Source organism: Malaclemys terrapin, chromosome 11 (assembly GCF_027887155.1).
Source record: "Malaclemys terrapin pileata isolate rMalTer1 chromosome 11, rMalTer1.hap1, whole genome shotgun sequence".
Classification (NCBI taxonomy): Eukaryota; Metazoa; Chordata; order Testudines; family Emydidae; genus Malaclemys; species Malaclemys terrapin.
The window spans coordinates 42,669,865-42,683,622 of NC_071515.1; the positions used below are offsets into that span (position 1 = coordinate 42,669,865).

At 38.3% G+C, this 13,758-nt stretch overlaps 1 protein-coding gene across 3 annotated transcripts in view; it reads left to right on the plus strand.

Annotated features, from left to right (window-relative positions):
• Positions 1-13,758, plus strand: part of LRP2 (LDL receptor related protein 2) — a 175,712-nt gene that overhangs the window by 75,231 nt on the left and 86,723 nt on the right. For all 3 annotated transcript variants that reach the window (XM_054043686.1, XM_054043688.1, XM_054043687.1), the window contains exons 28-32: positions 621-805; positions 2,087-2,315; positions 3,937-4,114; positions 6,147-6,275; positions 10,524-10,690. In XM_054043686.1, coding sequence (XP_053899661.1) covers positions 621-805; positions 2,087-2,315; positions 3,937-4,114; positions 6,147-6,275; positions 10,524-10,690 — 888 coding nt within the window. The remainder of the gene's footprint in view (positions 1-620; positions 806-2,086; positions 2,316-3,936; positions 4,115-6,146; positions 6,276-10,523; positions 10,691-13,758) is intronic.

The following is a 13,758-nucleotide window of genomic DNA, read 5'->3' on the forward strand; positions in this document are numbered from 1 at the left end:
CTGTGACACTCTGAGTACCTTTCCTAGACCTAAAGAAAAGCTCTGTGTAGCTTGTCTCTCTCACCAACAAAAGTTGGTCCAATAGAAGATATTACTTCACCCACTTTGTCTCTCTAAAGAAGGAAGAGGCAGCTCTCCATGTATTGTAATGAAAAGAAAGGTAACTTAAAGAAAGCGAAGCAGCTCACAATTTGCAGGAAGTAAGTTTAAAATTTGATGGATGACTGACACACACACACACACACACACACACACACACACACACACACACACACACACACACACACACACACACACACTCTACAGATAGTCTTGCCTGTGGCCTGGATGTATTAATGCTACGCTGACATTATTCCAACTCCTTTTTGGTGCCAGAATGTAAACCCTTCTTACTGCTTGTGGGCCATTACTCGCCCAAGTAGTCCCATAGATGTCAATAGGACTACTCAGGTAATTGCTCACCAATGGGAGCATGGGGTTCATAGACTGGGCCTTATTTTGTATAAGAAATCTAAAGGGTAAAGGTTACTTGTTTCCTCTTTTCCATAGCTTTCAGAGATGTTACCAATAGTGAATTGTAAATTATTTAGTGCCAACTAACTCTTCGATGTTTTTAACAGGTGTTTGACAGTGGTGTCACCGTGACTGAAAGTATAGCGGTAGACTGGGTAGGTCGCAATATTTACTGGACAGACTTTGTTCTGGAAACAATTGAAGTCTCTAGAATGGATGGGAGCCACAGGACTGTGCTGATTAGTGAAAATATAACAAACCCAAGGGGACTAGTGTTAGATCCCAGAATTAAGTAAGATTTTTTTTTTGTTTTTGTTTTTAAAAAATAGTATTTTATAATGATTTCAATGGTAAAATAATTTTAATTTGTACCCAAAGTGCAATATTTAAGATGTAACCAAATTTATCGTAATTGTAAGTAACAATTAGGGTTTGGATTATAGGAAATGTCAAGTTTACTAAACTAAGTTTGTTCACAAGTCTCAGTTACAGGAAACACTTAACCTTATTCAAACCATAGTATAATACAGCCATTTGTTAACTGTCTTTCACCTAAATTACTCTTTGTTATCTTGAAACAGATGTTCTAACACTTACTTGTATGAAGTCTTGTTGTAGCTGTGTTGGTCCCAGTATATTGGAGAGACAAGATGGGTGAGATAATACCTTTTATTGGATCAACTTCTGTGGTCTCTCTCACCAACAGAAGTCGGTCCAATAAAAGATATTGCCTCACCCACCTTGTCTCTCTAATGACACTTATTTCTTAGATAAGAGCTTATGCTTTATAATGTTAATATGATGTGGTTATTCAGTGTTGCATCACATAGCTACATACAGTCTAATGTGTCATGCCTGTATAGCACAGAGCTGGTTCTGTTGCACACTGAAAACATTTACACTACGTTAATTTGGGAGAGCTACCAGTAACTCATTAAGTGCTTTCCCATCTGAAGATGTGACAAAACAATCAGTGCTGAATATTAATGGCGGATGAATCCCCCCCGCCCACTATTTATGTACTGCTGCTGACTGTACTGAATAGTGGACGGTAAATCGACAAACCCCTGCATCCATATACTGTTTTATTAGCAGAGCGTTGGCAGTCTACTGTGCTCTCTAACAGCTTGAGTCTGACCTATGCTGTCAGTCATGCTGAGCTGCTCAGTTACGATAATATGGTAGCTGTATAGGGGACACACCGTGAAAGACACAAATGTCTATTTTATTAAGTTGGCATTAAGCAGTTCAGGAGTTGGAATGTAAACCATTTTATCTAAGAGTTGAAAAATAATCACATGATTATAAAATAACTTTGTTAGAATTACCAATTGTGTATTAAAGCTACAGCAGAAAACATGTTTAAAAATGTTTTATTATAAAAAAGATATAGTTACACTTATTTTGAAAAAGAAGAATCCTAATCCACTAATCCTACATTGATTCCTATACTGTTTATTGCATAGTATATTTCATAAGTGTCATTTTATTTTTGTCTAACAAGACTTTCTCTGAGATTTCTCAATATCCAAATAATTTTTCTCGATCAGTAACCACACATTACTTTTTACAGTGCTCATGTGATGTTCTGGACAGACTGGGGCCAAAATCCTCGAATTGAAAAAGCTAGCATGGATGGCACAATGCGAACAGTTATTGTTAGTGATAAAATCTACTGGCCCAATGGACTTTCCATTGATTATCCAAATAAACTGCTTTACTTTGCTGATGCCTATCTTGATTATATTGATTTTTGTGATTACAATGGAAACCACAGGCGACAGGTGGTAGCAAGTGACTTGGTAAGACAATAGTAATAAAAAAACTGTTTCCCATGGTTCTAAGGTTCTTTTATGGCCCCCATTACAGATGGGAACTAAGAGATTAAGTGAGTTGCCAAAAGCCATATAGCAGAGCAGGAAATTGAAATTGGGGTCCTGAGTCCAGGCTAGTGACCTAAACACTGAGACATCCTTCCTCTCATCTGGCTCTGTTTTATAGCATGAAGTCTAAGGGCCCTATCCTCCAGTGCTACTAAACCCAGTGCATTGGATGTAGCTGAATATGTTATGTAAAGGTTTGACAACATAAGGGACATTCTGATTAACAATGAGATTGCCATAATATGCCTTGTGCTGCTGCTCTGTGTTGCTAGTACTCGCTATTGAGGGGAACAAATGAGGAAAGCATGCCCCCACCTATCGTCATGGTGTGCGTTCCAGTGGGGTGGCAGCTAATATCTGCTACTATATTTCAGGTCATCATTGGTACCTCTCATCTCCATCTCCTCATGGTACACATTGTTGCTTGCAGCACAACTTTGCCCACGGTACTGCCTAGTCACACGTTATACCACCTATTTAGTCACAAGCAGGATTCAGTACTTTATGTAGTGCTGAACAGGTTTATCAGCTAATGCTATTAGAAACATAGAAGTATGTGAGGATTAATGTATGGAATTCCTCTTAATGCTAATAAGAATTACATTCACAAATCTTTCCATATTAAAACAGGAATCTATCCCTTTATATGGGATAGAAAATATGAACTAAATCTGTAATATGTAATATGCATATGTAATACATAATATAAGATTTATTTGGAGTGGCCATAACTGAAGTTAACTGTCCGTTTTGTGTTGTTTAGTTTATTAAGTGGATGAAAGGTGTGTGTGTCAGAGTGAGTGTGTAGGGGGACAAACTGGGCCGTGTTCTTATTTTAGTTACAGCCTTGGTAACAGTTGCCATAATTGTGGATTGCGTAAACATGAGTTCTCTGTACTGCAATATGAAGGATGTGTTAAATCCTCAGCTACTATAAATAGGCATAACTCAATTTAAATCAATGAAGCTACTTGGATTTGCAACAATTGAGGCTCTGGCCCCACTTTTCTATGGCAGGACAAACCAGTTCTTGTTAAATTGGACCACTATAATCCTCAGCCCTCTTCTTTAACCCAAACCTAATTTCCCCCAGATTTGGATAAGCGACCCTCTACAACAGCCCAGTAAGCAACAGGGGATTTCAAAGGTACAAAGGGCACCCATCTCCCATTGACTTTTCCACTCATACCTTTGAAAATCGACACCCAGACCTTTATTTAATTGGACTCTCTGTTCTACCCTTACAACATCTGACATTCTATTGATCTTCCAGGCTATGCATCTTATATTTGACAATGACGGACTAATGTTTATTTACCAAGTGCTTTTTCATTTAAAAACTTATTTTTTTCCAGAAAAGCAATTAGCACCTATCCTCAGGTGACAGAGGAGAGGGTAAATCATTTGTATACGTACTGAAGGATGTGTGTGGGGTGACAGCTGTTATGTTTTCCACTGTGCTTAGCTTTGCTGTTATTTCAGTGCAAGCACTGGATAATAATACCAATGGAACTAAATTGGTAAATATTCTTGCCTTTAGGTATTGCGGCATCCACATGCTCTGACTCTCTTTGAAGATTTTGTGTATTGGAGTGACCGATACACTAATCGAGTCATTCGGGCCAACAAGTGGCATGGAGGAAACCAAACAATTATGATTTATAACATTCACCAGCCTTTGGGGATTGTTGCAGTCCATCCTGTTAAACAACCTGGTGGTAAGTCAAACAAAGCAACTTTGACAACACAAAAGCAAAATCTGCAATATGCATATACATAAACACTATTGGAATCATTCATGCAAACAAAGGGCATGGCTTAAAATAAGGTTACATTGTTAACTGTATTCCCTGGCTGTTGGGGGTTGATCCAGTCCATCCCTCCTGGTGGTAAATCAAACAAAGTAATCTGGCAATACAAACTCAAAACAGGCAAAATGTATAGTAAGGAACTGGTATCTGGAGTTTCTATGTTATTTATTTTTATCTTATTTAGTTAGTTAGTTACTTAGTTTAAGACAACCGACACCTTAGAATGCGTTTTACATTGTAAAACGTCTCTGGCTGGAATAGGTGGGTGAATTGCTTGCACACAATTATGTCACATTTTTAGATGAAATATCTTGCAGGCTTGCTTCTTAAACATTTTTACTTTGATTCATAGTGAAAAGGAAAGGGAAAAGAATGGTGCTATTCCATGGTGTGGCCACACCTTTAATACTATGTGCAGTTCTGGTCATCCCATTTCAAAAAAGATATATTAAAATTGGAAAAAGTACAGCGAAGGGAAGCAGAAACTATTGGAGGTATGGAACAGTTTCCATACAAGGAGAGAGTAAAAAGACTGGAACTGTACATCTTAGAAAAGAGATGACTAAGGGACGATATGGTAGATGTCAATAAAATCATGACTGGTGTAGAGAAAGTGAATAGGGAAGTGTTATTTATCCCTTCATGTAACACAAGAAGCAGGGGTCACCAAATGAACTGAATAAGCAGCAGGTTTAGAACAAACATAAGGAAGTACTTCGTAACACAATGCACAGTCAACCTGTGGAACTCATTGCTGGAGGGCTGTTATGAAGGCCAAAATATAACTGCATTCAAAAAATAAGTTAGTTAGTTTGTGGAGATTATGTCCTTCAATGGCTATGTTCCAAGATGGTCAGGGATGCAATCCCATGCTCTGGGTGTCCTTAAGTCTCTGACTGCCAAAAGCTGGGATTGGGTGATAGAGTATGGACCACTTGATAATTTCCCTATTCTGTTCATTCCCCTGAAGCATCTGGCACTGGACACTGTCGGAAAACAGGATACTGAGCTAGATGGACTATTGGTCTGACCCAGGATGGTGGTTCTTATGTTTTTATATTAATCTACTGTATTATTCTTCTCTATCTTGAGTTCTGGTTTTATGCTGCTGCCTTACTGCTGTCTTGTTAATCTCTTTTTTTTAATTTTTGGTAGGTTTTAAATTAGAAATTATGACATTTTATCCTGGAGTTTGTAGGCCTCTCAGATTAGCTAAATTAGCCTGCTGCTAATTGTTAGGGGTAGCTTCAAAACATGATTTCATTATGTGAAGATCACTCTTCATGAGAACTCCTCTTTAGTGGCAAGCTTGTGGGATTAAACAAAGCGATCTAACTTGGATATGCAATAAGTAGATCAGTGGTGATCAGAGAGACCATGTTCTCTCTGTAATTTTCATTTTAAAAGTTTAGTCTGGGATTTTCAAAGAGATCCATAGAGTTAGGCAATCAACTCCCACTAAAATTGAATGGGATTTGAGCACTTAACTAGCTCTCTTGGGCTACTTTGAAAACCCCAGCCTTGAGAATGAATTTAAATCCTCTAAATTTGCCGTTATGGATAAGGTTAGTATGATCATGGACTGGGAATCCTGCACTACTCGCCATGCAGGGACATCAGGCATTGCAGATGGACTCCAGTGTTCTGCATTATACAAATGAAATGAAATGGCTGGTATGTCAACAGCACTGTTGTTTTAACAAACAACACGGGAAGGTTATTCAGTGTTACAGTGTCTTAGTGCGTTCCTGCTTCTAGAAAACGTAGTTCCTGCATTTAAAGAAATACAAATAAAGTACTGGCGTGGACTCGTCCAACAGTTTTAACTTTTATAGGATTAGGACCTAAATAGACATTGACTTGGAGTATATGCACAGAACTTCATGACCTATTGTACTGTTACTTCTTAGATTTACCAGTGCTTTCTTTTTAATCCTAGGTATCAATTCTTGTGCATCATCTTCCTGTAGCCACCTGTGCTTGCTTTCTTCATCAGGGCCTCGGTTTTATTCTTGTGCCTGCCCTTCAGGATGGACACTTTCTCCTGATAATGTGAACTGCATGAGAGGTAAAACCATAATAGTCAGAGATGCAAAAAAATAAAACAAGCAAAGAAAAAAACCCCGTTGGATCATTGTCCATTCCTCTGCTAGGGCAGGATGGACCACACAAAATGGTGGATTGCTATTTATGGAAAATATATCCTACATCATTTTAGGCAGTTCGCGTGGAATGTACTTTTTCTTGAAGATTTGGGGCTAAATTTTTGCAAGAGCTCTGGGCCAGATTTTCAAATGCTCAGCACTCACAAGCTCTGGGGGCAGATTTTTGAAAGCACTCAGCTCCCATTTAGGCACTCAGCTCCTATAAAGGAGCTAGATTTGTTAAATGCATTCAGCACATTGGGTGTTTTTGGCAGAAATACTAGTGAAAAGAGTTAATTTTTAGTAAATATTAGAGAATATTAACAGAATGTTGAACTTTTTTTTAACTATTCAGACTAGACACCTCATTCTAAGACTTGTAGTAATCCAAGCAGAGAACCAAAGGAATATCATGTTGCAGTGTATGTAATTAATAATGCCTAATTGCCAAGGCTGGCAAAGAGATGAATTATGGAGAACAATAGGAACTGTTGCAACATGCATCTGCTGTTCCTTGGGTAAAAATTCTGAGTACGAAGTTCAGGACCTCTAGAAGCACAAACTAGTATTACAAATACATGTGACTTGGGACTGATCAAAACTAACCTACCCAATTTGAATTTCAGATATCAGATAATTACACTGATTTGCCCTTGACCAATCTGCAGACCAAGGGTTGTTTGCAGAAGTCATTCAGCAAATTAATTTTCAAAAAATTCAAGAAAATCATACATTGCTTGGAGGGAATTCATGACCAGAAAAAGAGACTAAATGAGTCAAAGAAAGCATTTGCTGCGAATTGTTCACTTAGCTCTGGAGATGTGCAAAGTGCTTTGGTGTGTTTCTCAAGGGGAAGCTCCAGAGCACATGAAATTTAGGGTAGAAATGCTTCTGGGTTAAGTAAAGAGTGGGGTTCTGTGACTAATTCAGCAGACACCTTCTAACTCTCTGAGTTTTCAAGGGAAAATCGGTGGTGATTTTTTTTTTTTTTTGCTGAATAGATCCTTAAGCAGTGTATTCTTCAAAAAGCCATATCCATTTCCCCTTACTATAAGAATGATAAACTAAATAAAGTGTTTTAAGTGTATATACACCTCACATTTGTTTTTCAATCTGGAGAGAAGGGGGCTACTCATGGAAGTATGCACTATACTCTAGAGTAAGAAGGTGTAGGGCTGGGGTTAGAGAGAGTATCATGAAAGAAATAGATTACACCTGTGATCAAGCAAACATGCACATGAGAAATGTTATGCATGTTTGCAAGAGTTTGCAGGATCTTTTATGCCACTAGCCAATGGGTCAAAATATTTGGAAAGTCTTGTCCTTTCTTCCTAGACCATAGACCAAGGGCGTACTGTGAAACTTCCTAAATCCATTTATGTACCATTGTGACCTTTTTCTAAATTCCATAGCTGTGCAATACATAGAATTGTGCAAGAAAAAGGGATCTGTAGAAATTTCTGTTTGAGTGAAGAAACTGAATACAACTTCAGGTGATTTTAATCTGTGTAGGCTTCTTTATTCTGTTTAGTTAAAACTTCTATTATACATTGAAAAAACAGCATATAGAAAACAGCAGATTTTATGTATGCATTAGATTTACTACAGGTCAGATCTTATCAGCAAAGGGTATTACACAACACTGCTAATTCTTTTCATGGTGAAAGATTTTAATTATCGCTAATGATTACAAAAGAATAGGCATTTGCCATTCTTCTTCAGAGATTTATTATGATCGTAATCCTTGCTGACATTGTTTAGTTTAGCTTGCCAGCACAAACTTTCAGCAGAAAGATTAAACTGACTTACACACATTTTGGCTGTATAGTGGTCTTTTCAACAGAGTGATATTGGGGAACTCTGCATAGGTAATTGGCATATCTAACCTTATGTTGATGGAAAAGTGTTAATTCCCAGATTGCACATTTTCTTGCTTTACAAAATGGCTTTGGTAATTTTGATCTCAAGGTTAGGTTTTATAGTAATTCTATTTTTACATTTTTTTGTGACATGAGTGTTAGAGATGTTACCATTTTGCTTGGTGAGTCTAAAAAAAATGTAGACGTAACACTGAAATGTAAAATATTATGCTAACAAAGTAAATTTAGTGTCTCAAACATTTAATTGAAATGGAATAAGACATTAATTTTATATAAAATAAAACGTAATCATGTAAATGTATATTGAAAGTAATAGCTATATGAAGGATATATTTTATGGACCTAATTCAGCTTCACTGATTTTAGATTCATGTAACTCCATGAGCTTCAGTGAAGTTACTCCAGAGCACAGAATCAGGCTCTACATATTCATAGTTGTGAAATAAAAAAATAACCCAACCAAACTCCTTGCTTTTAATATTCCATGGGTATGTAATGAACTTATAACTAGGTTATTAGGTATAATATTAATGTGCATCTCAGGCACTTCCCATGTGACCTCCTTTCAGGCTAGGTTGACACTTAACATCCGTGTAAGGGGCAGCATGTAGCTGTGCTTAATGAGGAGCCTCCGTGGCAGAGAATTGTGACTCTGAGGCCTTGTCTGCCCTGGGGTATTTTTGTAGAGTATAGCTGCACTGATGCAAAACCCTGATGTAAATGCACAGTACCTCTAAACCAATGCAACCCCCCCCCAAGGTAAACAACCCCTTAGATCAGGGGTTCTCAAATTTCATTGCACCACGACCTCCTTCTGACAACAAAAATTACTACAGCACCTCAGGAGGGGGGACCAAAGCCTGAGCCTGCCCGAGCCCTGCCACCCCGAGGAGGGGGGTGCAAACTCGAAGTCCAAGGGCTTCAGCCCCAGGTAGGGGGCCTGTAACCTAAGCCCCACCGCCCAGGGCTGAACCCCTTAGACTTCGGCACTGGCCCCAGGCAGTGGGACTTGGGCTTCAGGCCTGGGCCCCAGCAAGTCTAAGCCAGCCCTGGCGACTCCATTAAAATGAGGACACAACCCACCTGGGGGTCCTGACCCGCAGTTTGAGAACCGCTGCCTTAGAGTGTCACAATTCTTCCCTGGTTCCACTGCGCCCCCGGAGGTGATGTAAGTTACTGCTGCCCTTTACATGGTGCAGTTTACTTTTCCACTAGTACTGGCTCAGCTGTTCGAGCTGATACATTGCTCTCAGTCCTCACCACTCTCTACTCATTCCCTGCTCATTTGTTCATGGCGATGGGCGAGGGCCTCGAGCTGCAGACCCACTGAACCTGCTCTCTCCCATGTTCCCAAAGGCTGATCCTGGCAGAGATTAGGTGTTGGCTCATGCCCTTTTACTCCTCTCTGCACCTGCATTAGGGCAAGTGACAATCTTATCCTTTATTATTAGTTCAATTAATAGAACTGAATGATTAATGACTAAAACTGGCTTTGTTTATTAGAGCAGTATTTTTTCAAGAGTTCTTTGTTATGGTCTTATATTAATTCAGCAAAGCACTTTGACTTATCTTTAAACTACTGATCTAATTACTTCACTGAAACTTAAGCACATGCTTAAAATCAAGCATATGCTTAATGGTCTTTCAATAGTGCCTAGACGACTTAGGAGCACATGTTTTATTGAAGTTCAATGGGGTCTGTGCTCCTAAATCACTTAGGCAGATTGCAAATCCCATATAAGTATTTTTCTGAATTAGGCCTATATTATAATATCCCGCAAACACTTACACTTGAGTAACTTTACTCATATGACTAGTTTCACTGACTTCAATGGTAGCTGCTACCCTGTTTCCCCGAAAATAAGACATCCTCCGAAAATAAGGCCTACTTACAGTTTTGCCTCTCGTTGTAATATAAGGCATCCCCCCGATAATAAGACCTCCCCGATAATAAGGCATCCACCGATAATAAGGCATTTTTCATTTCTGAAAAATAAGACATCCCCTGAAAATAAGACCTAGCGCATCTTTGGGAGCAAAAATTAATATAAGACACTGTCTTATTTTCGGGGAAACAGGGTAAGTTCTCAGTGCTTTTGAAAACCAGGTCACTGATTTCAGGGCTTAAATGTCATTTTAGGGTTATAACTAATCCTCATTTTTGAAAAGCTTACTGTGTGTGCTCACAAATTCTGGCACAGTTAGCAAACACCATCCCATAGCATCCCATTTCCTTTACTGACTGAAATATATAGGAATATAATTCTGATTTCTATTATGTTGTTTTCGCAGTTGAACATCCCTTCCTTATTGCTGTAAGAGATAATATCATTTATGGGATTTCTCTTAACCCTGCGGAGAAGAGCAATGATGCCATGGTTCCAATAGCAGGAGTCCAGAATGGTGTTGATGTTGACTTTGACGACTCGGAACAGATGATCTATTGGGTTGAAAATCCAGTAAGTTAATACTTGTGTTTGAAATGTGCACTAAAGGGACAACACCCACTTAAAAATGATACTTCTGTCTAATTTTTTAACATACTAATATTATAGATAATACTTATGTTACAATAACTCAAAGAAATGAAAGAAAATATTTCTTTATAGTTTTTCCATTTTGTTTATTAGTCAGTTTCATGGTTTCTTCTGTATATTCAGTTAGGGCTCAATCCTGCAAACACAGGAGTAACTTTACCCATGGGACTACTCATTAGAGTAAAGTAATTCATATGTGTGAATGTTTCAAGGGTTGGGCCCATAGCTTGTCAGTACAGAAAAATATGTTAAAAAAAAGGGGGGGGGGGAGGATGTGATTTCAAAAAAACAACAATTTCCAGGGGGCTCTGGGGAGGTATAATGCTCTGAAACTAGTTTTACCTGATTTTAAAAAACTGACTACATTTGAAGTTGATGGTGCCCCTTTAATGTCTGCTCCTGCTGAGCTAATAAAATGGCTTGTTCTCTAAGGTCAACACAAAATATTTCCCAGCATTTGCAGTGTGGAAGCTTATTTAAAAGTCTGCGGAAGCCACTGAAATGGACTTAGCAAGGAGTCTGCTGATTCAGCAACAAGCAAGTTAGGCCGTGAAAACTCCCTTTTTAATTTTTTGCTGTTCTAAGTCCAGGAGAAGTGTGGTGTCAACCAAGGCATTCTCATGGGCTGTGCAGTACAGCAAGTTATTCATGTTAGCTTCTTACCTTGTAGGGATCCATGTAGGGATTTGCTTAATCTTCCCCCCACAGGTGAAAGTGGTGAAAATTTTTTGCCTTGTTTTTTTTTTTTTTTGCAGGTTTCTTCAAAAATAAAAAAGATGTTCTGGAGGAAAGAAACTAAAAATAGGGCTAGTAATGCAAGTTTTCCCTGTAAATATGTATTTAATTTTGTAATTAATTTGATTCAGCTATGTTTTATGTCCCCCCCCATTTTTTTAATGACCTTTCAAGCAATCAGATTTTACTGGAAAAAATAGTAGCAAAAGGTGATTTTCAAAGTTTCATGAGCAAGTATTCATGAAAACCAAAGCTCTGATTCTGCAAAGATTATTTTGCTTGTTTAAACACATACACCAGTGTTTGCAGGATCAGAACCTCATTTTGAATTCACATGCTCATGCTTTTATGGCAGAAGTGCTTGTACTCTAATTTGGTCACATGTAAGCAACACAGCTGGAATTTCTAATGTTCATGATGAAGGCATTAAATAAAATAAAAATCAAATAGATGTTAATCAAATTCTGATAGGACTTGATCCTGCAAGGTGCTGCACACCCTGGTTCCAATGCAGCAAAGCCCGTAAGCATGTACTTAACTTTAAGCACGAGTAGTCTCTTTGACGTTAATGGAACTACTCATGTGCTTACATTTATGCATATGCAGAATCTTTCGGCACCTTGCAGAATCACGCCCATAATAAATGTGAGAAGGTAGTTATCGCCTCACAGATATTCTGGGAGGAAAAAAGTGGCTACCTTAGTTAAATAAATAATTCATTTTGAATAATTTATTCAGCGCTAAAAAAAATAGCAGCTATTTCATAGATCCATAGATTCAAAGGCCAGAAGGGACCATTGTGATCATCTAGTCTCACCTCCTGTGTAACCCAGGCCATAGAACTTCCCTTAAATAAGTCCTAGAGCAGATCTTTTAGAAAAATATTTAAATTTTGATTTAAAAATTGTCAGTGATGGAGAATCACCATAACCCTTGGTAAATTGTTTCCATGTTTAATTACTCTCATCATTATGAATTTGCACCTTATTTCTACTCTGAATTTATCTAGCTTCCACTTCCACCCATTGGCTTGTGTTATACTTTTCTCTGCTAGATTGAAGAGCCCATTATTAGGTGCTTGTTCTCCATTTAGACACTGTAATCAAGTCACCCTTTGACCTTCTATTTGTTAAGCTAAATAGACTGAAAGAGCTCAATCACTACAAAGCCAGTTTTCTAATACTTTAATTCTTTACGGTGAAAAACATTGTTTTGCTGATGAATTGACAAAATATTATTTGGTACATGTTCAGTAAACTTTGTTTGTCGCCCGTCCTTTTACAAAAGTTCATTATGCATCAAAGTTTCAAATTCTCTGTTGTTCACAAAGATCTCAGGTTTCAAACATAATGTTGGTAGTTTCACAGAGCAATATGACCAGACCCTCTGATCTGAATTTTTCAAGCTAGGGAGTTGCCTGGGAGCATGGGGAACTAAGGGCCTCATTCTGCAATCACTTACGCATGTACTTAACTTTACACATTGTGAACCGGATCCGCAACCTGTATAGATTGTCGTAGCTGAAATGAAGTAAATGGCGCTATGACAGCTGAGCTCAGTGAAGAATCTGGCCCACACCATGTATAGTTAAACATGTATATACATTCTTGCTGGTTTTGGGCCCAAGTTTGGCAGCTTGGGTCAAAAGGAAAAATATATATTTTATCACACGCAGCAATGAATGGCAAAGGGTGTGTGTGTGTGTTAGTGTTATCCTGGGTGCCTGTATGTGTTAGATACCTGTGAGTGCTCATGCGTCCACAACTATTTGAGAAATGTGTGTATCCAGCACTGCTGTTCTGAAAGTGTATTATTGCTTCATATCTTCAAATGTCAGAAAAATTTAAAATTTAGTTATCCATTTTTAAGTCAAAAAAGACTTAAAATAATTCCTTTTGAAACATTCTCAGTCTTCGAACAATGGATTTGTGTTTTCCCATCGTCATAGTTCCTAACTGCCAGGAATTGTTAAGTAAATGTATTTATTTAGACTGTTTTTTCAGTAGAGAAACCATACTGAGTTCAAGAGTCTAATTTGATCCTAGCTGCTGTTTGAAAAAGCTCATTGCCAGCTCTCAGCTGGCAGCTACAGCTGAAATTTACCAAAAGTCTAACAATTCACCTGAAGGCTGTAGGCTGATGTATCAGTTCACATAAGTGGCAGCTGAAACTCCAGGTGCAGCTGCAGGCTGAGTTCTGCTAATACTATATTTAATTTGGAGTCTGCAGCCCCAGCTGGGCAAAGGGACTCAGGG